General features: G+C 43.3%; 1 protein-coding gene across 1 annotated transcript in view; it reads right to left on the bottom strand.

Annotated features, from left to right (window-relative positions):
- The window catches only part of tmc2b (transmembrane channel-like 2b), a gene marked incomplete at both ends in the record, with an annotated part of 34,638 nt that extends 12,372 nt beyond the window's left edge, over positions 1–22,266 (bottom strand). The window contains 14 exons of the mRNA XM_083783396.1: positions 5,388–5,455; positions 7,280–7,408; positions 7,626–7,787; positions 8,309–8,488; positions 9,330–9,524; positions 10,442–10,589; positions 10,686–10,828; positions 11,562–11,660; positions 12,637–12,743; positions 13,245–13,326; positions 13,816–13,906; positions 18,808–18,942; positions 21,297–21,771; positions 22,203–22,266. Of these exons, the coding sequence (XP_083639522.1) occupies positions 5,388–5,455; positions 7,280–7,408; positions 7,626–7,787; positions 8,309–8,488; positions 9,330–9,524; positions 10,442–10,589; positions 10,686–10,828; positions 11,562–11,660; positions 12,637–12,743; positions 13,245–13,326; positions 13,816–13,906; positions 18,808–18,942; positions 21,297–21,771; positions 22,203–22,266 (2,078 nt within the window). The remainder of the gene's footprint in view (positions 1–5,387; positions 5,456–7,279; positions 7,409–7,625; positions 7,788–8,308; positions 8,489–9,329; positions 9,525–10,441; positions 10,590–10,685; positions 10,829–11,561; positions 11,661–12,636; positions 12,744–13,244; positions 13,327–13,815; positions 13,907–18,807; positions 18,943–21,296; positions 21,772–22,202) is intronic.
- Positions 22,267–27,595: the final 5,329 nt, after the last annotated feature.

Below are 27,595 nucleotides of genomic sequence, written 5' to 3'. Positions count from 1 at the left end.
AATCTGCTCCGTTCCGCGGCTCTTTCTTTATTTTCGCTCCACCGGAGCTATCCATGTCATCTGCCGGTCTAGCTAACTGAAGCTAAGCTAGCTAGTAAACAATGCGCGCAACTTACGTCTCCGTACGACAATCAGTCTTTAGTTTTAGTTTTCTTCAGACACCAGTGTAACGATCCCAGGAACCGGAGGCAGAGACGTAGTTCCAATGATAAAGATCCCTCTTTATTCCTTCAATAATCAACAGTATAACAACAGCATTTGTCTGTGTTCCTCCTAGCCTGGTTTGCACTCTCAACCAAACTATACCCACACAGTGTACCCACAAGCCCCCGTCAATCACTCCCCAGTAAGTCCCGCCCCCAAGACGGTCCTATTGGCTGCAGCCATAGCTGGCCGCTACAATACATTTAAAAGAATCACTATATTATCCACAAATGGCTCAATAAAGGAGAAGATGTTATACTATTCATTATACATGTCTTTAGTATACAGTATACACTCTGCTCTGACATGCCATGCAGACTGTGCACCACATGATATTTTTTTCTAGATTTCTGACTTTGTGTTGCAGTGATGTTTATGTTGTGTAGTCTCTCAGGCATATTTGTTGTCATTGTCAGTAGTAAGAGGTAACTGTAGTATCCACAAATGGCTCAACTGTTAAAGGAAAAGGATGTTGGTCTATACTCTATTCATCTGTCTTAAAGCAAAGTCTTTGTAATAAAAGCTTTGTGAAAAACAATTGACCTTAAGTTTATACCATTTATTTTTTTACTATATTATCCACAAATGGCTCAACTGAATGAGGAGGAAGAGGATGTTACACTATTTATTCATTACATGTCTTAAATTGACATTGAGCTTTTTTGTTAAACATTTGACCTCTTTTATATCATTTTGGAACCGAAATAGGGAACCGTTAAGAACCGGAATCGATAAGCAGAACCGGAATCGGTACCGGACTCGAAAAAGTCCTAACGATACCCATCCCTAGTTATGATCCAGTTCTAAAATAACTTATTGAGCGACCACAAGGTTCTGTTAAATACTTGAGTCCTGACATTCAAAACGAAATAATCTACATTATTGCAAAACGGGTGCACTGCGACATTCAAGAGGAAATAAACAGTGCTCCATTTTTCTCTGTTATTATGGACACAACCCAGGACATTTCTAAAATAGACCAGATGAGCCAGCTTTATAGGTATGTGATTATCGAGCAGGATGAAAACAACAACGCTAAAGATCTCCTGATAAAGGAGGCTTTTCTAGGTTTCGAGGAAACAGCTGAAACATCTGCCCATGAGCTGCAGAAGAAAATTGTGGGCGCCATACAGCGTAACGGGTTTGACCTGAGCAAATGCAGGGGCCAAGGATACGACGGCGCGGCTAACATGAGTGGAGTATATTCCGGTGTGCAGGCCAGGATCATGGAGATCGAGCCGCTTGCCAAATATGTGCACTGTGCTGCACACAACTTGAATCTGACTCTAAATGACTCTCTTAAAAATGTACCAGAGATGCGTCAATTCTACGACACTGTGGAGAGTATTTATGTTTTTTTTGGCCAAAGTATTAAGAGATGGTCGATCCTTACTGGTCTAATTTCATCTGAACGCTCAGAGCATGCTAATGTTACTCTAAAACGTCTCTGCCCCACTAGGTGGTCCTCAAGGCATGATGCCCTTAATGCCCTGAGGTACCGTTATGTAGATATCATGAAAGCTTTAGCTAAAATCAACCTCGTCAGCACAGATAAAGAGAAACGTGATGAAGCTGCAGCCTTGAAAAAGAAAATGGAAAATTTCAGCTTTATTTTCCTAGTTGTACAGCAAACAAAAATACTGGAAAATGTGAATGCAGTGTCTCAAATGTTGCAAGCAAAAGATGTTGACCTCCATCAAGCAGTTGAACACCTCTCCAACATAATTCAGACCCTCTCTGCATACCGAGAGGACTTTGGCGAGGTCAAGCGCACCGCTCAAAATGTTGCAGCAAAATGGGGAGCACAGAGCGAGTTCGTGAATACACGCAATAGAAGAGTGAAGCGCCACTTTGATGAACTATGTGAAGATGAAAGGCTTGCTGATGGTGAAAGCTGCTTCAGAATACATGTCTTCAACGCCAGCCTGGACATTATTATCAGCCAGCTTTCACAGAGGTTCATTTCTATGCGTGAAACTAACGAGGTGTTCCACGCTATCCACCCGGGCACACTGCACAAAGCGCAGGATGACGCACTTCACGAGGACGCACGGCGCCTCGCGGACCACTACAGCAGGGATTTATCCTCAAGTTTCCCTGATCAACTGTGAAGGATATGGCGAAGATGCTTATTGTGGAAAACAGCACCATGGCAGCATCATTTACTGATGTTTGCACTGCGTTAATGTTATATCTCACCATACCTGTCACTGTAGCGAGTGCAGAGCGCTCATTCTCCAAGCTCAAGTTGATAAAGAATTATTTAAGGAGCAGCATGGGACAAGAGAGACTCAGTGGACTGGCTACGCTTTCTATTGAGAACTGCAGAGCGAGGGCTTTGGACCTGAGAAGCATCATAGATGACTTTGCTGAGTACAAGGCCCGTAAGGTGACCTTCTAATGATTGAGTACTCTGGCAACAGCCACATCCATTCCATGCTGTGGTTTTGTAAGTCATATAATGAGCTGTGTGTTTTTGTATTTTTATGTTTGATAGTTTGGAGACATCAGGCTGTGGTAGTTTTGTTTTTGTGCCCAAGTCAGGGCAGGTTGTTTATTGATGAATATACTGTATGGACACTGAGCTTGGAAGCTGGTGCTGTCTGCATGTGGTGCTGAAAAGCTGGTTTTATGATTGATTGAAATATTTTTTTGTTTGCAGAATTACAGTACATTTCAAGCACAAACTCAATACAAAGACTGTTAACTGTGAGTGGACGTTTACTCAATGCTGTACCATATGTTCTCATGCCAATAAAGCCCCTTTGAATTTAATTGAATAATTTAAATGTGTGGCCGGTCACCTCACCTGTAATGTTAGTCTATACCTATTGTGTGTGTGTGTGTGTGTGTGTGTGTGTGTGTGTGTGTGTGTGTGTGTGTGTGTGTGTGTGTGTGTGTGTGTGTGTGTGTGTGTGCATGGGCACGCGCACGCACAATTGTTTATGGCGGTGGTGGGGGGCCTACAAAATATTCTCGCACCGGGGCCCACCATGACCTCCCTACGCCACCTTGTGGTTGTCGTTTTTCCGTTAATATTGTATCTGTGTTGTCCCAGCCTTGTACCTATTGTTTTACCCATTTCTCCGACATATTGTAAACCACATTTGTCACATGTGATTAAGTAAATGCAGTTGCTGGTTCTAGTTGTTATTTGTTGTTTAATCTCTAACACGCGTTTTGTAGTTCTATTTTTGACTAATTGTTTGGGTTTGAAGTATTCTGGTCCCTCACGTGCTGGTGTGTTGATTTCTTTTAGCTTGCTGTGTACTAGATAATCTTTAAGGTTTTTGTTTTTTCTGTAGGCCGATATAATTTTATAATCTTTTAGAAGATCATCCGTTCGGTTCTCAAAATTCCTTTTTATTCTGTTGTTGGCTAGTGTGCTCTGTGTTGAATAACTGGTTATCAGGGCCAATTTAGGGCCTGGATCTCGCACTCTTATATAGCTATTTCGGACTGGTTTGGTCCTTCTTCAGGCAAGATTCTGTTAGAAGAATGATTAGTTGTGCTGCAGCCCTGGTTTTTATGTGTTCCTAATGGTGGGCGTGACTAGTAGTCTTTGGCCAATTAGCTTTGTTTGATGGGTGTGGTTTACTTGGCCATTGTTTCACTCTATCCAATCAGAATCAATGGGTGTGTGTTCCATTGTTCTGGATTCTTTCATTTGTGGTTTGGTTTTAGTAGAGACAAAATGTCTCTAATGGAGAATCAGTAATAATTATAAAAGAATTTCCTCCGGTTTACAGGTACTAGCTAGGGGGGGAATTAAAAACCTTCAGTGCACTGTGCCTACACATGTTGCGACTGTGTAGGCACAATGCAAGGAATAAATGCATTCGCCATGTATCCAAAAGGAAGTCTGATCCAATCATTTTTAGATTTCTCCAGTTTAATCCTGAGTTTAAGTTTTGTTGTGTTCAAGATCTGATTTTAGGCATGTTTAAGCCTCCAGGAAAATCCGTGTTGAGGTTCTTAATCCACTGTTTTTCATTAAAACGTCTTTGTCCTACTGTCCAGTTGAGATTGTGTTGAAGTCCAGCGCATTTTAGAGCTTCAATGCCATGAGCCATGAAATGTTGCACAAACCTTGTGGTTGTCTTTTTTCCATTGTTAATATTGTATCTGTGTTGTCCCAGCCTTGTAGCTATTGTTTTACCCGTTTCTCCGACATATTGTAAACCACATTTGTCACATGTGATTAAGTAAATGCAGTTGCTGGTTCTAGTTGTTATTTGTTGTTTAATCTCTAACACGCGTTTTGTAGTTCTATTTTTGACTAATTGTTTGGGTTTGAAGTATTCTGGTCCCTCACGTGCTGGTGTGTTGATTTCTTTTAGCTTGCTGTGTACTAGATAATCTTTAAGGTTTTTGTTTTTTCTGTAGGCCGATATAATTTTATAATCTTTTAGAAGATCATCCGTTCGGTTCTCAAAATTCAAAAATAATAGTTCTGTTCCCCATGGGGGGGAGGGGGGGGGGGGTTTTATTGTATATCTATCTCTATGCTCTTAATGTTTAATGAGGGCTGTCTAGCATATTATATCCACAATTCTCATTCTATAATGAAATATTGGTTCAATCTATTTCTGAGTTATCTGACTGAACTGCCAATACTGGCAGACACAGAACAATACTTAATGAATTGTTTTGCCCTTCATTTAGCCATGCAGTCCAACCATTTGTAGTCCTCACACACTCATCTTATGGACATGCCCTGCTGACAAACATGATATATCAAAGCAATTGTTTCACAATTGCACCCACTGTACCCACATGCAGCGATGGTATGTGTATTTTAGTATGTTACAGCTGAAGCAAGTATCCCATGTACATGTAAAATAAAATATTTGTTGGTGGTTTCATTTGTTGACCCATTCTGAACGGGAACCCATTTTGGTGTTAGCACTATGTTATGCTTTACTTATTGAAAAATAGCAGATCTACAAGTTCATAGCGCGCCACCGAGTGGCGCGCTACGAGCTTGTAGGTCTGCTATTTTTTGAAAAATCGAAGAACGACTGACATTTTTAGAATCTGATCTCAGGTCAGAATGGGTTCATCAGACCAGTGTGTGTCCAGTGGAAACCTCGTATGAATCTGATCTCAGGTCAGAATGGGTTAAGGGTCCGGGTTTGAGGGGCTGAATAATCGGTCCCTCTAACATACGGGACTATACATACCATATCATGCCTTGATTGAAGATCAGTCCAAGCACATTACCGCTGATGTCAAACTCTCCATAGGAAGGCTGCAAACACAAACACAAACGTCGACAGTAACACAAGACTGAATCTCAATTTGCATCTCTCTGTTCTCTCCGTCTCTCCACATGGCTCTCTCTCTCTCTCTCTCTCTCTCTCTTTAATTAAGTTCTCTGAGCGGTGTCTGGTTTACTTCAGCATGAAGGATCACTTTTCTTATTTTGTCAGCAGTATCGAGTTGAGTTGCAGGAGCCAGTACAAACAGTACTGGTATACTGCCAGGCCGTAGCAAAGCATCTGCGTGCCGTACACATTCACCATCACATAAACATACATGTATTTACAAATAGTTGTGTATATGCCACATGTATATTATAAACATTCAGTGTTGTACATAATATTCCACGCAACACTACATTGTAATACAAAATGTTTTTAACGTGTTTTGATGTTTTTAAAGGCGGTTTCAGTGTTGAGTCTACATGGTGCAAGACACTGACACACAAATCAAACGCAGCACGCGGAGCGGCGGAGTCAGTTCAGTCAGTCAACCTCAAGGGAAGTTCTTGCTTGCTCAAAGGCCCATACTATGCTCAAGGGGTTAACATGCTGCATTACTATGTGGGAGTATACGTGTGTGCAAGTCTCTCACGTCATTCGCTGATGCGGCAGTCAGCTGACTAAGTGGGCAGGCTACTTAAGCTCACTAGACTCCATGCTCTTCCTGCCTTCCTCTGCTCATGGTTCCCCGGTCGTATGTGATGTTTTCTCCCACCACCACCCCAGCACCACCGGTGGGCTCTGCTATCTATGCTCCCCATGGGGGGGGTTATTGTATATCTATCTCCCTGCTCTTATGTTTTATGATGTTGCTTAATCATGCCGAGCAGGGAGAAATCCAGCAGAGCCGAACGCCAAGTCAAATATCATATGCACACTCATTACTCATTCTTCAATAAATATTGTTTAATCTATTCGTGAGTTGTCTGACTGAACTAGGTATAGCCTATATCAATCAGACATAACTCAACAACCCCCTAATCCTATTGTCTAAAGCCCAAACCACACCAGTTGCTGCAACTCTATGCAACTATAGTCGCAACTCCTTTACTTGCAACAAAACAGTTTGAAGGTCAACCACACCAATGCAACTTTCCGCGATTCTGCCAATAATATGAAATAATAACACGCCAATAGTATTCTTTGAGACACACATCCGAGTCTTTGCGGGGTCAAACAAGGAATCATATGGCGTGGGATCCCCTGGTCGCTCACTCATACTAGGACTTGATGTATGCGTAGCAGCCAGGGGGGCAGTCAGACAGATATTTTGTGAAGCCACTAAGGAAATCGGGATTTCCTGAAAGTTCATATAATGGCCTGTTGTGGCGCTGTCATTGGGCCCAAAAAAACCCCATAGCTCCATAGAGATCCATGTATTTGGGCCCAACTTCACCTAGACTGTATTACCTTAATAAACATGGTCATGAATACTTTCTGCTTCCAGTCACTAGTTTAAAGTCTCATTTCTAATGTCATAATATTCTTTTTGGAAAATTATGGTCCCATTTATTTAAAAAAATGACCATAAAGTCGCGTATGTTCTGAGGGGCGTGGCTACCGTTACAGTCTATGATCGGGATCCCCCACCCACTCGAGTCAAAATAAAAACCAACGAAGATGAAGGGGGGGAAGTCCCGCCTCGTTGTCTGGGCCAGCCAATGGGCCAGCTGGGCCAAAACGGATCTAGAAAGATGGCGATTTACAATTCAAGGACTGACAGGCTTCATTTTACGTCCATATCAGACCCGGAGAACGCTTTGTCCATATTTTCTTACAGTCTATGGTATAGCAGCTGGAAGAATACTCACAAACCCCGCCTCCAGGTCCCAGCACCAGCAGTAGTTCAGGAAGCGCACCACGACGGCTCGCACAAAGTCACCGATCAGGATAGTCAGATAGCTGACCTGCATGTCCGACACGATGAGCTTCACAAACTCCTGGACAGACCAGACACACAAAACATGGACATATTATTTTGTGAAGAATTGTTTTCCTTTCTTGAACACTGATCTGATGACTTGCAAATCGTCTCTGTCGGGTGGAAACCTGAAGGTCCTAAACTGGTATACTTTTCAGGATGCTTCACCCATCGTTTCGAGCTTGTGGATCTGCTACGTTTCTGATACGTTTGTGTGACGCCATAGTGCTTCTTACTATTCCTACAGCCGTCTCCCAGCAGGGTCCTCTGATGGCGTCGGCAGGGTGGATGTCGGGCGGAGGGACGTCGGTGGTGTTGGGGTGGAAGCTGCTGTAGTTGGCATAGTATTCATTCAGAGCCCAGATGGTTGAGTTCTTTATCGTCTTCTCCAGCTCCAGCTGAAGAACATGACAAAACCATGAAGTCATCTGAATGGTTTTACTATAGGCTGCAGTAGCCTTGCATATAAGCCAGCCAGCCTTCATCTGCCTCTGCAATGCATATCGCCCTGCAGGCAGATTAAGTCTGGCCCCTTTCAATTGTGGGAGGACTTCGCGGCCGAAGTGGTTCGTTTGGAACCAGGCTATAACCAACCAGGGCCCAGTGTGCAAATATGGACCGGGACATTGCAGAAAATAATCTAACACTGAGAGGGACGACACTAATATCCACGCAGGCGGTGATATAAGTATCGCTACGCAAGGCTACACCTGCATAACTTGTGTGGGTGCCGGTGTCATTATTCCAACGGTGCGTTGGCCCATAAGCCTATTACCCTCCGAGAAATGGGAATTATGGGCAGTCCCAATGCATTCACACACATTCACAGACACTCACATTCACAGACACACACACACACACAAGCACATTCACAGTCACGCACACATGCACGCACGCACGCACGTGGTATGCCTCATACCTTGGCATTGACCTCATCAAAAAGGGCGAACAGGAAGGTATAGAGGTTTCCCAGGAAGAGGGCGAAGATGCGTCCCAGCTGCCACTTGAGGGCGATACGGGGATGGTATTCCTCCAGCTCAGCAATGGTCTCAAACAGCGGGGGACACATGAGACCCAGAAGAGACATGACAAACTCCACCTACAGGGCATCAGGTGTGCGACAGTTAATCCAGATAATCAATTCAATCGATTACATTGATTAAATCGATTATTTGAAAGAAATCTATTAACTCAGTGTGCTGATATTTTACCTCCGTATATCCCTTTAGCTTTTCAAAACATAATGATGACAATCAGCTCGTATATCATCTGTGTAAGCTATTTGTCGCACAATGGACACAAATGTGACCAGATTTGACTGAGAGACTGCCATCGCGCAAATTCCAACATGACTTTATAGCACAGTCAGACTCTTCACAAGAGCATGTCTGAAATAAGTGTCAGAGCTGAAATCGACATGCAAATATAAAATAAATGCTTAAACATGTAGCTTAATGTTAGACGACAGAAGTGAACCTTTCAAGCCTGTTTTCTCAACTCGCTGTTTTCGGCAAAACATTACTCTATAAGCCATATCTCCAAAACTGGTGGGCCAAACTGAACAACCAATATGTCAATTTGAAGCTATGATTCCTTGCATTCATATGACATGAAAAAATCCAATGGCAGTCCCTCAGTCAAATTTAGTCACAAATGGTCCATTTGTACAGGGATCCTTGCAAATAAAACACTTGAGAACCACTAGTACTATAGTTGGACTCCTAATATGCCATAGTGTCACAATTACGCGTTCCGAAGAAAACCTGGAGACTGACATTCAGTAATTGGGTCTCATGATCAAAATAAGAACATTATAATGGTGTGTAAAAGAGAAAATCAAACATTTGCCACGGACAAGACCAAGTCAGACACATCTGTCCGTACACAGACATAATGAGCCCCTGCAGAGGATGACTCGGTCAGCATCGACCTGAACCTGCCTCGTTCTTCTCAAACCAGGACAGGTCGTCGTCGTCCATTTTGGAAAACTCCTGCGAGCGCTTGACCACAAAGTAGATGAGGTAGCCGCTGCCCCCCAGAGCGCACAGGATGAGGGCGTTGGCCAGCACTCTGAGGAAGCGACGCAAGTGGACGTTCTCGTCCTTCTGGTTCTCCTGCTCGTCTACGATGGACTCCTACAGCGAAGGGGAAACAAAGCGTTTGTCTCACAATCACAAACTTCCGTGGCATGCACTGTACTTTCTCACTATAGCCTCTGTGCCCAGGCTTTATGCTTTCTCACAGAACAATGTCGTTCTGGGATAATGTTGAGACAGACAAAAAGGGAAAATGCATGTTTGTATATCCTGTGTTGAGCATTATGGCATTTCTGTGTGTGTCTGTATGTGTGTGCCTTTTTAAGAGATCTGAAGCAGGTTGGACTCTTTTCATTCCAATGGAAGAGTGAACATGAGCACTTTAGCTCCATGGTCACTGAACTATTGGACCCGATCGTCACGACTCACGAGCCAATATTCCCAAGATGTCCGCCTTCTTTTTCTTCAGAGAGACAAATCAGGAGAACTTCTACTTTATTATCAACATTTCCATATTGCAAGATTTGACGTCTGCGCCTATTTAGGAGACCATTTTGTAGGATTTGTGTACAATGTCTCCTCTCTAGTGGATCCAATCAGGATGGGCTATCTTCCTATATATTAACTTTGCATGAGTGGACAGTCAAGAGAGTGACATCGTCAATGTGGGCCATTCAGAGAGCTGGGGATTTGAGTGGAGAGTTAAGAGAGACACATCAACGTTTAGGTGACGTTGCCAGAGGAAGTGTCCTCTGTCAGCGTGCTAATCCTTCAAGGGCTCATGTTCCTTTGACATGGCCCCAGCTGCCATCAACACACCCACGCTCGCACGCACGCACGCACGCACGCACACACTCACGCACGCACACACTCGGGGGTATTTTCATGTCAAGGACCCATCAAATTGATGTGGCTGTGGACCCCTATCTGAAAATATAACTTTTTGCGTTCACTTTACTCATGCAGTAACTCCATCTGTACCAAGAACTATCATCATCATCATCATCATCAGGTACCTTGAAGCTGGTGGTGATAGAGGCGTACTTGTTGTCAGCGGTCTCAGGGTTTCCTATCAGGTAGTCCCAGCTGGTGAACATCTTCCAGGCAAAGGTGAAATCTGAATCCTCACCTCCGTCTCCACCCTCATTAGCGTTACGAGCCATCCTGAACGAAGACACACACATGGGGTGTGTAATTGGGGTGTGTAATTGATTTGTGTGTGTGTGTGTGTGTGTGTGTGTGCGTGTGTGCGTTACATACGTTCTAATAACGACCATCAGACTGTATCCGAAGATACCGACGCCCACCAGGAGGTAGGACAGGGGGAGGCGGAACTTGAGCAGGCCGATCTGTCGGATGTCGTTGTAGTAACCGTAGAACAGGAAGGAGTACTTGCAGTATCCCTGTGTGAATATCGGTGTCGTAAAGTAACTCAGTACATTTAGTACTTAACTACTTAAATACAATTTTGCATTTAAAAAAAAGCCAAAGCTCTGTTCCTATGCCATGTTGTATGTGCTTTTCAATGCAGAAAAAGCAGATTAACATTTCTGACATATTAATGCTATAGAGCTACATCGCAGAATAGGGCTGATAATTAAAGTGTACAATCCCTGTAAGAAATGCATGAATGAAATGAAATAAAATGGGCTATGTGCACACGGAGTAACTCTTCCTACTTCCAGGCTGCTTCCCTACTTCCTTCACAGGTGTTACCGATGATACTAATTAAGGCTCGGGTTACCATGGCGGAGTCAGGTTACCATTTAGTGTGCAGTGGTTCTCAAAACTTTTTAATTTCAAGGACCCCCATAACTCTGTTCAATCCAAATGGACCTGTATTAAAGGCGGGTCCATTTGGTTCCATTTGTACACTCTCAGAGTTACAAACCCGTACGGGGCAATTCGGAAACCCACTCAAGGACACCCACTGGTGTAGCAGAGCGTTTCCAGTGAGCCATCATGCACAATAGCAGCACGTTACGCACCCCGACTCTGACCAGAATGAAACAGAGCCTTCATTAGTATCATTATAGTAACACCTGTGAAGGAAGTAGGGAACGGGCCCATGCAAGTTCTTTCCAAAATAGTGAGTGTGAACGTGTGATCGAGGCAATTGAGATTGTATGTCCTCACATCAAAGTCAAAGAGTACAGAGAAGTCCATGGCTTTTGCCTGCTCTTCTCTGGGGACTGTCTTCCTGGGAAGGGAGCCGTATGGAAGGCCCATCATTACCTAAAAAAACAAAAACACACACACACACACACACACACACACACCGTTAAGAATTCTACAAATGTCTTCTAAATCCGAACTATCCGATCTATGAGCTTGTATATCTGCTATTTTTGAATAGCCAAAATAGGTTAAATTGGTTAAAAGTAATCTAAAATGACAGATTATTTCCTGGTCTTCAAGGGTTAAAATCCAGACAACAATGCTGTACAGTGTACGTGACGTAAAAAAGAAGAAGAGGAGAAAAGAAAAAGAAAAAAAACTCCATGAGCAAATTAATATTGTAGAGTAGGGGCTTGGCTTTTGTTTTCGCCACACAACACCATACAACTGTGCATTGCTTATCAGTAAACGTATAAGCAAAGGCTGACCTGTCTTTTATGGCCCATGAAAACAAAGTGGTGGCGATAGACAAGCTGTCGCTATGGCCTTCTCTCTGTGCATGTGTCTGTATGTATTTGCAAGGACGTACGTATGTACGGCTAAATCAGCATTCCGAACTTATTGCTTGGCCATCAGTCAGGGCTGGACTGGCCACAGGTCGTACCGGGCATATTCCCGGTGCAAGGCCGCGACCGTAGGGGGCCGCCATGATTTAAAAAAAAAGGCAGGCCAATAGGCGGCAGGCCACCAGGAAAGGTCCGGGCGTGTTGCCATTCTGCCAGTGCCATCATGATAATTTCACTGTACCTGTATCAGTGAGTGACAAATAAACCCTTGTATAATTTATGTTGTTCTGTAAAAGTGGTGGTATTAGGGCTTGTTTGTTTGTGTGTGCCTCAACAGAGTGGGCGGTAGAGTTTCTGCTATCTGCACGCTGGTTGTGGTGGGCCAGTCTGGGCCAAATTCACGCGAAAATGACCGGGCATGCCATCAGTATCGCTATATTATATAATTTATATTTTTTAATCTGTAAAAATTAATGTTGTGTTATCATATTACACAGTGATGAATCAGATATGGACTGGGCCTGTACCTCTGGCAGCACCACCAGGCCAAACATGAAGCCAAACAGAACCAGGTTCAGACCATACATCCAACGTAGGAAGATGAAGTAGGACGCCACGGACGACCCAAAGTGACCTGGGGTTCAGTGGAGTCAAAAGAGAGGGGAAAGAAAATGCTATTTTTAATGGGTTAAAACACTGGTACAGCAAACAAAGGGATAGAATAAAGAGTGCTAGAAAAGTAACGTGTACTGTACATGTGCATGTTTTCCCTGTAGTAGCAAAAGGTGAACTTTAACTCTCAACTTAACCATTTTGGACTGAGGCCGATTTTAAAAACGCCTTCTAAATACTGACCTAAGTTTTCTGAAAAACTTTGAATATTTATATAGCAGCCTTCTGGACCAAGGCTTAGATCACCAAAAGGGGTTCCCACCCAGAATGGGTTAAAGAAAGGAAAAATAGCAGATCTACAAACTAACAACGTGTCACAATGCTCAGGTTATCCATTTGTAGATCAGCTAGCCTATTTCCCATATTCGTCTTATGGCGAAGTAGGGCTTAAGTGGATAAATAATTCTCATATTAAACTGTAGCCAAATACAGGTCAGAGTCATGATATCAGGGTGGTACCGACTCTCAACTTCTTTTATCCTGCTCTCCCATGGAATGCAGGCGGTTTTGAAGTTGTCAAAGTCACGTTTAAACTTGATCCATTTCTGAAAATAAAAAAAGCAAAGACAGCAGTCAAAACTGGGTTGATTTATATGGCCTTGATCCAACATGTATGATGCGATTGCTTTGGTTGACGATGACCAATGTGTGGCACGCAGCAAAGTATAAATCAGGCATTACGACACCATCATGGCCCGCCAAAATACATTTTAGACGTCTAAATAAGCTTCTAGCTTCAGCCTACACCCTTTTGGTCCGTTATTTTCTTCTGCAATTTTTTTTTCGTGTTATTTATTGTGATGTATTGTGCTGAAAAGGACCAAATAAACTATCATCATCATCAACTGCAACTGTGATTTAGATGACTAAAATCTTATGATATTAAGTCAACTAAAACTAGACATTTCAGATTACTAAAATACGACTTAAAATAGAAATGTATTCAAAAGACAATGATTAGGCCTACTATTAAACTAACTAAATCAAGATTTGCTGTCAAAATGAACACTGATGTGCAGTCAGAGAGATGTCACCTTCGCCATCATGATTTTGTAAGCGTAGAACTTCCTGTTCTTGCCTTTCCCCAGGGTTCCTTCAAACTTCTCCACGAACTCGTGGGCCTCCCTGTCAGGCCAAGCAAAAATGTAAGACAATGAAAAAACGTCAATGTTCATGTAAAAAAAAGACTATAGAAACAGTCCACGCTTATTCAAGGTGAATTTCAGGGCATGGCAAACCGACACTTTGACTACTCAGGCCTTTCGAAACGCTGTCCATTTGTCATGACTTCTGCTGCGTAATTTTTTCCGTCCGTCTGTTCTTCTCTTAATCAACAGACAGTGAGCACGCTCAGCTCGGGACTTCTATCCCCTTAAAATGCCAGGGGGCCCTTAGAATTTGGATTATCAACCAACAGAATCATCTGTGAACTAGAAAAAGTGCCCTTCCGGGCACAGGTCTCCACCAGGTTATCCACAGATCCGTGCAGTTAGAGGTAAAAACACTTTTCGGCCAGTTATAGCGCCACCTTGAGGCTGAGTTGAAATTGTTCATGTGGCATTTCGTCCTCGGCCTAGTGGGAATGTGGGTGCACAATTTCACGGAAATCACGCGATGTGTTCATGATTTGCAGCATTTTGTTTGAAACTGAGCACTCCTGTGAACTTTGGAAGCCAATGTTAACCAATCAGGATGGAGTCTGATAAATCTGAAAGACCCGTTTCGTTGAATGGCTCTAGAGAGACTGTGTACCAATTTGCGTGATGTTTGGACAAAATCTGTAGGTGTACTGTGCAACAAACTTGTTTTGCACAAAGCGGCCTCCTGGTGGCGCTATAACAGGCCGTTCTGGAAAGTTTGGGGCAGAGGTTCATGGTTGGCATCCAGGGAGTGTGTGTGCAAAATATGGCATGGAAAAACTTGTTTTGCACAAAGCGGCCTCCTGGTGGCGCTATAACAGGCCGTTGTGGAAAGTTTGGGGCAGAGGTTCATGGTTGGCATCCAGGGAGTGTGTGTGCAAAATATGGCATCGACCGGGTTAACGGTGGCCGAGATTAGCTGTTCACGGACACACGGACGGACACACAAACGGACACACAAACGGACGGACGGAGTGCAAAACATACTCTCCCTACATGCCTTCGGCCTGGTGGAGACAATTAGTGTCATTTTAAAGCAGCAATATTAATGCATAAAAACATAATTTTGACCAATCTGTGTGGGAATAATATAACTAGTAGTACATCTGCAGTGGTTGGAGGTATCTCCTCACTCTGGTTGACAGCTAGTACTGTCATAGCACAATATCTCTCCTGGAAATGTCAGAATGGTAGAAACGTGGTGTCCGATGCAGGAAAACCCGGGGTTTGAATCTCATGAACATTATGGATTTTCACAGTAAAATCTCCAGTATTCATGAATATCGTTTGGTACTCTCACAGTTAAAGGTATATTCAGTGATTTCACTTAATTCAAATATCACTTATTTTTTTGTTTTGTTGTGATAATCCTCTCTACTTTAGAGTGTGCTGGCCATATAAGGAGTTCTTCCCTGTCCCCAGTTAACCCCTGGGGGTCAAAAAACCTTAGGTTTCATTTTTGGCTCTCTATCCTGATTGGATGAAAGGCTTAGGTCCCAGCCAAAAACGAAACCTAAGGTTTTTTGAGTGAAATCACTGAATATACCTTTAAGATAAAACTGAGTATTTTACTTTTTTACAACTAACATTGTTCAACGTCATTTTATGCAATCAGATTACCCAGGCCAGAAAGTACTTTTTTGCCACTCTGTGGGTGTTCCCACTTAATCCCTCTATTAGAAGGAGGTGGTCATTAGCCTATGGAAGCAGGTGGTCATTGGCCTTATATGGACGGAGGTGGTCATTAATATATGGAAGGAACATTGTAGGAAGTGAGCCAGCCACAACGACATGCATTAAACAGTGTCAAGCTCATGAAAAAGTCACAAAGCGTCTCAACTATCTTGATGCCCTGCCTGAGCATACGTGCTTACACTCAACTGTGTAGACACACATACCACACCCTAATTGGCACCTTGGTTCATGTGCACTTTGTTCCTGGTGTGTGTGTGTGTGTGTGTGTGTGTGTGTGTGTGTGTGTGTGTGTGTGTGTGTGTGTGTGTGTGCCTGCCTGCCTCACCCCTAGCACTCACCTCTTCAGACTCTACAGTACCTCACCCCCTAGCTCCAAATTGTCTCCACCAGGCCGAAGGCATGGGGAGAGAGTATGTTTTGCACTCCGTCCGTCCGTCCGTCCGTCCGTCCGTCCGTCCGTGTGTGTGTGTGTGTGTGTGCGTCCGTCCGTCCGTCCGTGTGTGTGTGTGTGTGTGTGTGTGTGTGTGTGTGTGTGTGTGTGTCCGTCTGTCCTTCCGTCTGTGTACAGCTAATCTCCGGCAACGTTAACCCGGTCGATGCCAAATTGGCTAACATTGGCTTTCAAAGTTTGCAGGATTGGCCCATTTTGAACAAAAAGCCTCAAATCACAAATGCAGGGTGCAATTTACGTGAAATCTTTCACAGACTTTCCTACTAGGCTGAGGAATATATCCCACCCTTTTCACATTGGCCTGTTATAGCGCCACCAACAGGTGGACTTTTCCAAAACACATTTTTGGAACAAAATGCCTCAAATCATCCAATTGCCATCCAAGGCGTAAGAAGAAAAGGCACCCTTTTCACATTGGCCTATTATAGCGCTACCAGGAGGCCACAACCTGACCTGCCCTGGTGGAGACCCCGAGTGGCACTTTATTTAGTTATTCCTTTATCACTTATTGTTACTTATATGTTTTAATGAGTTATACTACACATTATTTACATGCACTGCATGTTAATGTAATGTAATGTAATTATGTTATGTTATAAGAATAAGACATAGGCCTACACTAGATTTGATCTTTAACATTTTATTTTTTTATATTATTTATTTATTATTATTTTCTTTGCACTCTTTGTAAGTCACATCTGCCTGAATTGTAAATGTTCATATCCACTATCCAGAGATGTTCTATAGTATGACAGCTCTGATTTGCGTTTCAGATTCCACAACAATCTACCTATAAAAAAGGGAATGTCAGTGTGTCGATCTGTATGAAGAACTGTCGCTGCTCCTCACTGGCTGCACCAATGGCTCTGCATTTGTACACAGACATTGACCATTGACCTTATGGAGGTCTTAACGAGGCCCTTATTCACTTTATCAAACTGTACGCTGTTGATTAGTGTTTAATGCCTGTCGCGTTGCGTTACACCATTAGGCCTGTGAGTTTCCTATCGAATTTTGTTGCCTTCCGGCTGTAACTGTGCATGTTGTTTACAAATGGAGCAGGATTTGGGACATGGGTGCATGGCTGCATGCGTGTGTGTGTGTGTGTGCGTGCGTGTGTGCGTGCGAGAGGCAGAGAGAGCGCTTTGCTTGCTTTGTGGACCAAGAGTGCTTTGCTTGCTTCGTGGACCACTTGGGGGTCCGCGGACCACCTGCCTGATATACTGTATCATTAACAGGCTATGATGGGGTCATCCCTATGTTCCCCAGGTTCTATGTTCCCCACTTACCTTAGGGTTTAGGGTTAGCGTTAGGTTTCTGGTTTAAGGACTTGTATTTTGCGTGTCTTAAGTACCAGGTCTTATTCCCTAACTTGAGTAAACTAAAGACCTGGAGGCGTGATCAATGCCATTTGGCTATTCTGAGTGGCCAAAGAGCATTGATCACGCCTCCAGGTCTTTAGTTTACTCAAGTTAGGGAATAAGACCTGGCACTTAAGACACGCAAAATACAGCCCTTGAGTGTTTTGTACTATACAATTGTATATAAGTACAGAACAAAGAATGTTTGTTTTTGCCATCTTCGAAGAGTCTGAGCAATTATGTTTTAGCACTGTTAATCTTTAGTTGGCTAAGACTAGATAGTTTAAGTAGCCTAGGCAGGCCTAAAGTTCAATGGATTGTTCAAAGCCTAAGACTAAGTTGCTAAAATTTAGCATGGTGGGGAACATAGAACCTGGGGAACATAGGTACGCTCCCGCTATGATCTATCTTCGAACGGGTAAGGAAGGACTGGTGATTTATACTTTGGCAATGTGTTGCATTCAATTCAGTCTAGGAACAGTTTGCTTACTATTGTAGGCCTGGCAAGTACTGTTGGCCAAGGCTTCTCAAAGTGGGTGCCGTGGCACCCTAGGGTACCTTGAAGCAAGTCCAGGGGTGCCTCAGAATATACTTTGACATTTTTTGGAATTTATCAATATCAATTCAGTTGAACAACTTAGAAAAATGGATCCGAGATAAAAGTAGGTCTGTTGTTTTTGTTGAATGTTCCCCCCAGAATAAAAATCCTTGGGTTTAATTACAAGACCAGTTCAAAAGTTATTTCCAGTCTGTCCTAATGGAAACAAACATTCTCCCCATTTTTCCTCGTGGCATACTGTATCTTTGGGGGGAAGATTTACATATTTATGTAACATATGTTAGGCCTATTCTGAAATGAGCAGTCAGTGGTCAAAAGACTTCAACAGGTCGTATTGGTTAACACATCATAGAGCTCAGTAAAAGACATGTTTCCTGAAAGCATGACAACTTTGCACATTTGAAACGTGACAAAGACGATTCCGGTGCAAAGATGCTTTGGGGAAACAAGGATACAGCGGTACCAAGGCTCAACTCAACTACTTTGTGTTTCTCCAAAGCAGTATATCAGCTCTTTATAGAGCACAGCACTAAGAAGGAGGATGGTCAGAGAGAGGTACAGCCTTAAAACAAACTTTAATAACACATGAACAGCATCACATGCACAGGACATAAGTGATGGCAAAGTAATGAAAGTCAGTTCTACGATCACAGCAACAACATCACATGTGCATGACATGAGTGACGTGCAAGTGTATAGCGAGCAAAGAGGAAAACAGCACATCAAACAAAACCAGCAAACCATGACTCAAGAACACGACGAAAACACACAGAAGGGGCAAGCAGCGGAAAGGAGGTGGTATGTTGTGTTAGTATTATTACTTCAGATATTTAAGCCTCTTCCTCATGCGCCACGGCTTGTTTCTCAGGGTAGCGATCAACTTCTTCTTCTCCTCCACCTCTTCTTTCAGGGCTTCCATCTCTCCCTCTGACATGGATTCAGAATCAGAGCCAGAACTATACCAGAGGGAAAGAGGCACCACACAGCAGGTCAGGCTTTGGCCACCAGGCCCACCACCGGTCCAAACCGAAAGCCAAAGTCAAGATCGAGTCTCAAAGGCACACCTGTATTCGGAACGGAAATGGCTGCTCTACATTCTCGCAATATCATATTGGCACGAGTGTGCCAGTGATAAACCAGCATTATGTCGGGCATGTATTGCCATGATGTGTCACATGAATTGTTGCCTACAAATATACATATTTCAGTTTACAATCACCTCTTTGTACATATCATATAGCTTTGATACCTCACTGTATTATGATGAAAACCATATAACGGCGCGGTGAGCCAGGCCAGGACAGAACACGGCCCGGCCCGACTGGCTTTTACCTCTAATGCATTCTATGGTTCACAGACATGCCAGTCTGACAGACAGACAGCAGTCACGAGGGCTAATTAGCCCTATAAATCCACATTATGGCATCAGCGCGTGCAATTCGGCCAGTCAGTTTTAAGCCAGCTCACCTTAATTAATTATAATATGGGCAACGTACGTTGTAGCTGTGTAGGCTGTAGGCTACTACATTGATCTCATCATGAAATCAATCAAGTTTGGTGCCAAGTGTCCCACGAATCATTTTAATATGACGACATGAAATGAACCTGCACTTACATCTGACAAAGAGGATAGGCTACCCGCTGTAGCCTATATGGTTGAAATAGCTATATGCCTATACGTGTCCATGATCAGAACCCATTCTACATGGCACTCATGACAGATGACAGTGAGATGATATTAATCTAAAAGACGGACTTCCTCGCATGAATCAATGCAGCTCTATTTTACCTCTGCAATTGCAATTGTTCTGTCTTTTTTTTATAACCCTGCAGTGCATGGCAATTCATCAGTAAGGGCTTTTATCATTGCCGAGTTGTAATATAGCATTTGGTCGTGTGGTGAACAGCTACAAATTAACTTCTTTCTCATATGTGAAAGTATCAAAGTAGCCTAACTGTAACGTCAGTTAACTTATTAACGTTCTGACATTTAACAAGGAGTGAAGCAATGAAGTTGGCAAGTTTCCTTTATAATAAATTATATACATATAACTAGCGCTGTTTGCGTGAAGATCTGTCAAAATTAACTGCTCTGATCATCGCGGCTGTAATAATAGAGTGCGGGCTACTATATTCTATTCATATAGGCCTACAGCAGTGATCGCGGCTGTGATTCCTTTCCAGCAACCATTTTTATTGTAGCCTAATTTGTGAAGCCGCTAGTCACGGGACTCGATCCATTTTGTTTGAGCTGCGCAAACCCTTTTTTCTTTTTTTTACAGATGGATCTCAGACAAACTGCTGTCTGCTGAGTCATGCTTGAAGCCTTTTATGGTGCGATATGGGGCGTAGATCAATGCAAATGAGGTTGTCGGGTGATTTTCCGATCACTTTGCACCCGCTGCATTCAGTATGACATACACCTGCGATACGCCTGCGCACCTGTGGTACACACCACTCTTTGAATTGCACAGCGAAAATTCATATTGATCGGACAGATAAATAGGATATCTGTTTACGACTCCGTTACACTGTGGCGTATTTCACTTTTGTGAATGAGGACCGTAGTGTCTACAACGCCATGTCATAACCAGGTTTATTGAAATGATAGCTGTCATACATTTACACCGATTGCTCCATCACCTCTCTTATGCTGTGTAATGTGTTGGCATGCTCTGAATGAAGAAATAACACTACCATATGTCATATTAACCATGTTTATTAAAACGGTTTTAGAATAACACAGATTGCTCCAGCACCTTCCTCTTTCCACTGCTGATCATGTCCAGCGCATGTAAGAATTAAGCAATATCGGCAAGTTAGCTGACGCGCGACGTGGTGATAAAAACGTGTGTGTGTGTGTGTGTGTGTGTAAAACATTGCACATTGCAATGCATTGAGGTAGAGATTCTGTGAGGTAGAGATTCTGTGGTGGAAGGTATAGCAACAGCCATATTGTTAATGTGTTTTATGACACAGGCACTTAGCATTCAGGCATTTAGGGCAGTTTTTGCGTGGACCGAGTCGGTTTTTGAGGCTGTGGTTGTCGGCCCACTGGTTCTCAGCGTTGCGTACGGGCACCACCGGGGGTCCAAATGGACCCTTTCGGCTCTGAAACTCTGATAGTGTACAAGTGATTTGGTTCCACTTGTACACACTCAGTGTACAAGTGTTAAATAATGAATTTACAGTGTAGTCCCAGAGATGGAAAAAATATGATACCAAATGAGGGTCCGTGGCCTAATAATAATAATGCATGTCAAAACGGACAAAGCTTTGATAATCACTCGTCTACGAGATCGGGCAACACTCCATACTGCACCTGCTGTCTTTTCCACCCTTCTTCTTCTTGTCCTTTTCGTTCCCTTTGTCCTTCCCTCCTTTCCCCTTGCCGTTCTTGTCTCCTTTCTTGTCCCCTTTCTTGTCCCCTTTCTTGTCCTTGTTCTGCTCCTCTTTCTGCTTCTTGGTGGCCGCTCCTCCCTTCCCCGCCCTGCCTCCCTTCTTCTTCTTCCCTCGCTCGTCCTCGCTCTCCTCGCTCTCCTCCTTGGCGGCGTTCTTCTTCTTCCTGTTGGAGGCCTTGGAGCCTTTGCTCTTCACGCTCCTGCCGTCCTCCTCCTCGTCCTCGTCGCTGTCCTGGTTCTTATTGGCTTTCTTCTTCTTCCGTCTCTTCGGCGCGTCGTCTTCCTCCTCCTCCTCCTCCTCGTCCTCCCCCTCCTCCTCGTCCTTCTTCCTCCTGGGCCTGGCGGCTTTAGCTCTCCGGGCTTTAGCCTTCCTCCTTGCCTCCACTGAGTCACACACACATACGCACGCACACACACACGCACACATGTTATATATTACAGTTCAAATAGCCAATCTACAAGCTCACAACATCACGACTTTAAACAAAAACAACGAAACAATTTTAAAATGTTTTCAAAATAGAAAAAAAAGGCAAAAAAGTCTAGGTATAACTTACAGACTTACCGACCGTCGGACAAACGACCGACCCGTCGGACTTACCGACCGACCATCAGACTTACCGACCGACCCTTCGGACTTGGCGGTCAGGTCTTTTGGATTTTGCCCTCCCTCAACATCTTCCTTGGCATATCTTTTCAAATGGGGGTCCATTTGAGTATAAGTGATAAGTCCAAGTGAAAATAAGTTCGCAAATAAGTGTTAATTTGGGGGTGCTTGACATGAAAAGGTTTGGGAACCGCTGTCATAGACTGACCACAGGAAGCCACGCCGTTAATAGAGGCCGTCTCGTTTGACTCGTTTGGCTTCATCCCTTTCATTGTCTTTTAATTATTAAAAACACAGCTGCAGTCAAACGTCAAACAATTAATTGGCAATTAATTATTAATAGATACTTCATTGGACTAGGTCACAACAATTATTATGTATCAATGTCAATATGTTAAATGTCATGTATCAATACGTCTGGCTCATTGCTGAAAATACAGATACTCTGAGTATCTGTAAGGTGCATTTGTATACTCAATCAGTTAAAAACCTGAGGCCGATTAAAAAAAAAATATGTATAGTTTCATTATATAGATACTCCACTGTTACGTTCTTAGCTTACGCATGTTTCATGATAACCATTTATGTATGTGATGTATGCCATGCTTTTTTGTTCTTGCTTAATGTAAGTCGCTCTGGATTAAGAGCGTCTGCTAAATGCCTATTGTAAATTGTAAAGAAAATCTTCTACATCCTAAACGTTTTCTGAAAACCATTAGTTCTCAAACTTTTTCATGTCAAGTAGCACAAGATATATGGCTGTCGACCCCCATTTCAAAATATTTAGTTCCAGGGACCCCCAGAAGCAAAGTTAGCCTACAAATGTTCGCTTTTTAAGTACGACAAAGATTTGCACAAATCTTCACGATTTTTGCACTCTTATCATGAAAATGTGTGAGAACCATTGCATGAAGGTAGGTTGAAAAGTGGCGGGTGGTCTTTTAAGATGTTTTTAGATTTCAGTTATGAGTTATAGAAGGTATGCGGTATGTGCGTGACATCAAATTCATCATCATACCTGGAAGTTATGCAAGTGGCAAAAAACTACTTTCTGGCCTTGTCAGCCCATACATCCAAACAGAAAAGTCCTGATTGCATTTAACAATGCTAAACTCACTTCTCCACTCAGTTTGCCGCACTCGATTTGCCACTCACTTTAAGCACGCATTTCCAGAGGGCAATTACAGTATAATGTATTAAGGCATATTTGTGAGACTCTTGACTAGTGCGTGTGCCATTTTGCTTATACAGTCATTCTTGAGCAAGTTCTAAAAGAACAGTGTATTACAGAAAGTAGTGATTTTACCTTCACTGTCGTCACTATCACCTGCAGCATCAACTTCCATTCCAACTGCAAAACACAATGAAAAACAATAAACCAACAACATTTAGCTTGTTTACTTCGCCAGTCACCACTAGTGATTGATTAGCATCCATCCTGTGCTTGTTTCCACATTCAAGTGCCAAGGAAATTCTAATAACAACAATAATAATCTTTAAAAAAAGAGAACAAATTCAGGATTCAAATTCAAAATCAGCAAAAGAAGCACATCTATAAGCATGCACAAACGTGTGGACCTGCTACTTTTGTAGCAGTAGGGTGTTACTTATAAAAGTAGGGTGTTACTTATAAAATAAAGAAGAGAGAGTATGAAGATAAGAGATTACTATACCCACCATCCTCCATCCTAATGGCCACATTATCCTTTTTCTTGGGAGGCATTGTGTCAATCTGATCCGGATCCTCGGGCTCTTATCTGGATTTACACACTTTTTTCCACCTTGAATCCTCCATTGAGTTCAGTAATCTCCTCTCCTGCCATGGGTCCCGTCACACACACACACACACACACCTCTCTGTTCATAGTGTTGTGGTAGAAAGGTAGGTGACACATTGAACCCCCCACCCCCCCCCCCCCCCCCCACCCTTCTCCCCACACACGCACGACAGGTGCACCTGTGTGTAGGCTTTCTAAAGGCTGGTCTCCGTGGCAACCTTCAAAGCCACTGTCCAATAGATGACAATCTGACAGAATGACACACACACACACACACACACACACACACACACACACGAACACACATGAACACACACACACACACACACACACACACACACACACACACACACACACACACACACTCACACACTCTCACACACACACACACACACACACACACACACACACACACACACACACACACACACACAGTGGCTCTACTCCTGAGCCACTGCCGCCCGTTTAGACCATGGTGTAGACCAGACCTGGGCATTACACGTGAAAGGTTACTTGAAAATGACTGGGCCAGATCAACTTATGTCATATCATAACTAGTCAGACCTGGCACAGAATAAGCAGCAAGCTGTACTATTTCAGCTCGTGTAGACATCCTGGAAATGACGTAAAGATCATCCCCACACACGCTCACAACACGCTGCACACACGCGCAATCGAGCAAAATAAATAAAAACCTTATCTAATAGGCTATTATTTCAAATGCACATTGTATATCCAAACATTTTTAAAACAAAAACCTGCAGAAGACGCATAACACATACTGCATATTTGGTATATTCTCCAGCTAGTCAAAAAGCAGGTTTTCCACCAGGAGTTCCCTGTACAAGATTTTCGGACACCCGGATTAAAAGTCTATAAAAGCTGGTGCATAAAGTGAAATGGTGAACATCAATCAACAATAAAAGATAACCCACACGTGTACAGTACATTGAAGTGGCAGTGTTCATTGTGCCTTATTGCCAATGGTTTCAGCCTTGTTAGTTAACTTGTTACCCATGCTTGTTACATTCCAAATCATTTCTGCCTACAGTACAGTAAGTCACTTAGGGACGTCGACGTTGGGTATAACGCAGTTTCAGGAGTAGAGACCTCCTTCTGCTTATCACGGCCACTCCCCGCTGACTCCCTCCTTATCAAAATCACCTGCCTTTCATTATCATTTGGGCAATCCCTGTCACAATCACCACAGTATAAATACACCTGCGAGCTGTCGCTTACCTGTTCTTACTACCTACACGTCTCGAACTATAATTAATTGCATTTTATAGAGCTTTTCCAAGTGCTCAAAGCGCTTTACAATGGTTCATTCATTCATACATGAGGAGGTGAAGCGACGAACAGTCGACGCCAGCGTCCTCACTTCCCACATTCACACACCAATGGTGGCAAGCTTACGCTAACCGACTCATTGGAGGCAATGAGGGTTCAGGGTCTTGCCCAAGGACACTTCGACATGTGGACAGGAGGAGCCGGGATTCGAACCGCCGACCCAGGGATCATTGGACGACTTGCTCTACCTCCTGAGCCACAGCCGCCCCTACCACCTCCATCTCCTCATTCTCACCCTTCTTACTCTTTTCTCCATCTCTTCCAGGAACCCCGGGGCAGTATTGGAGCAGAGACGACCGCTCTCTGAGCGAGCATCGGCGGTGTCCGCTCCTGAGACTACTCCCCCACCCTGAGTCTCACCCTACCTGGGTTCCCCATCCAATACTCATCCATCCCTTTTTGTTCAATAAAAACCATGTAAACTTTAATTAAGCAGAAGGTGTGGTCTCTTACTAGTGAAAAGTGACATGAAGCACTTTCTGCCTAAGTTATGTTTTGAAAGCAACAAGCATTATGATCTGAGCGGTAACAATAAGGCACAATGATGCAGCAGTGTTAGGAGAGTATAGTGCTATAGGTAAAAATGTTAATTTTTTGACAAAAATGTGAGCCAATTATGCTATGAGGCTAACGAATGATGCATGTCATTGTTGTTTACTGTACTGGATCATCCAATGTTAATGCAGCAACAAGATACCCATAGAACAAATGTTGGAATAAAGGTCAGCGCTCCTATTAAAGTTAAATGAAGACTTAAGCAGCCCTGAGTGACAAGCGTAACGAGCCACGCGCACTCTGACACACGCGCACGCACACACACACACACACACACACACACACACACACACACACACACACACACACACACAGTGAGGACAAACCTGAGGACAGCAATTTTATGAATGGCATTTTAAGCAAATATGGCCAAAAATAGCAGATCTATCGAGCGTCCCAGTCCCGCCCCCCATGAGCGGCCCGGAAGTCAATTTCCAATTCCTTTTCCCCATAGACGTTTCATAAAGTATTTATTTAAAGACCTGTAAGCCTCGGTCAAAGCCAACTTGGATCGTCACGACAACAAACACATAATAATTTTTTCTAATTATTTGTTAAAAAAAATGTTTATTGTCATGAGTGGTCACCATCCCAGTTAGCTTTGACCGAGGCTTACAGGACTTTAAATAAATACTTTATGAAACGTCAATGGGAAAAAAAGAATTGGAAATTGTCTTCCAGGGCGCTCGTCCGTTCTACCGGATCTCGTCCCCACCAGTCGAGATTTAGCAAGTTAGCCTTGACGACATTTTCAATATATTTAGTCTCAGTTTTAGTCATCGTAGCTTCCTTTTTATTTTGTTTTAACGTCAGTGAAAAAAGTTAGTCGACGGCCATTTTTCGTCATAGTTTTAGTCGACACTAAGTTAACACTGGGCCAGAGAGCAGCGGCGACAGAAGAACATCCAGCATGAAGCCAGGAGGAAGCACATCAACGGCAACGCCAGGAGGACATGCAGGCGTTCTTCTCCATCGCTGTGGTTACGGCACGGTTATGCTGAAATGTCAGATGTGACCCGATGAATAATGCAGGGGAACAGGAGCCCACTTTGGTGACTACCTAAACACGCTCCTTGGAATCCTGTGGGCGTCAGGGAGGTGTGCAGCGGAGACGCAGCAAGCTAACTCTACAGGGAGGTTTCCTCCTCACGTCATTAAGTGGTTCTGGAGAACCACTTAAGGGTAGACGTTAAGGGATATTTGCCACTGGTCCTCTGGGCCATGCAGTGACTTCAGCTATGCATGTTTTTTGAATAGACAAATAAAATAACAGTCAAGAATTGATCCTCATAATGATGGGCTCACAGAACGCTAAGGTACTATAGAAGAATAACAGTTTAAGTCCAAATGTTATTCTGACCCCTCCACGAAAAGGCCTAGTTGTCCTGACCCCTTATCCATCATTTATACATTATGGATAATTAGTGTGGACTTAAACTGTTATTCGTCTATAGTAGGCCTACTCACCAGACAATTTCACAACATTATTACAAAACACAAGTTCCACAGGGAAACTATGTGAACTAAGGCCATCCTAAGTGTTATGGTTTCTTCTAGTTAATGTACTGGCCCGGAGGTTTTTAAATAGTACTTCCGAGCCAGCCATTTATACGTCTATATATCCCTGTTCTCAATGTTCACACCAAGCAGCACCCAGGTTGATATATTTTATATATTTAGCTCCTCTGAGAAATCTACACCAAGCGCTGCAGGTCAAAGATGAAGTATTGGAGGACACTGGCCATTTGGCACATGGCCCAACTGCTGTGGTCAAGAAAAAGATACCTCATTTACACAACAATGCTGGAGAGCCTTTCTACCCCCAGGCCATTCAGAACGTGAAACACCACATGGCCTAATATAATATATATATAATATATATTATAATATATATAATAGGTCAGTGGTTCTCAAAGTG

This window comes from Protomyctophum parallelum (genome assembly GCF_964188405.1).
Source record: "Protomyctophum parallelum genome assembly, chromosome: 15".
Taxonomy (NCBI): domain Eukaryota; kingdom Metazoa; phylum Chordata; class Actinopteri; order Myctophiformes; family Myctophidae; genus Protomyctophum; species Protomyctophum parallelum.
Note: the sequence above shows the minus strand (reverse complement) of the source record. Positions and strands in the feature narration are given on the sequence as shown.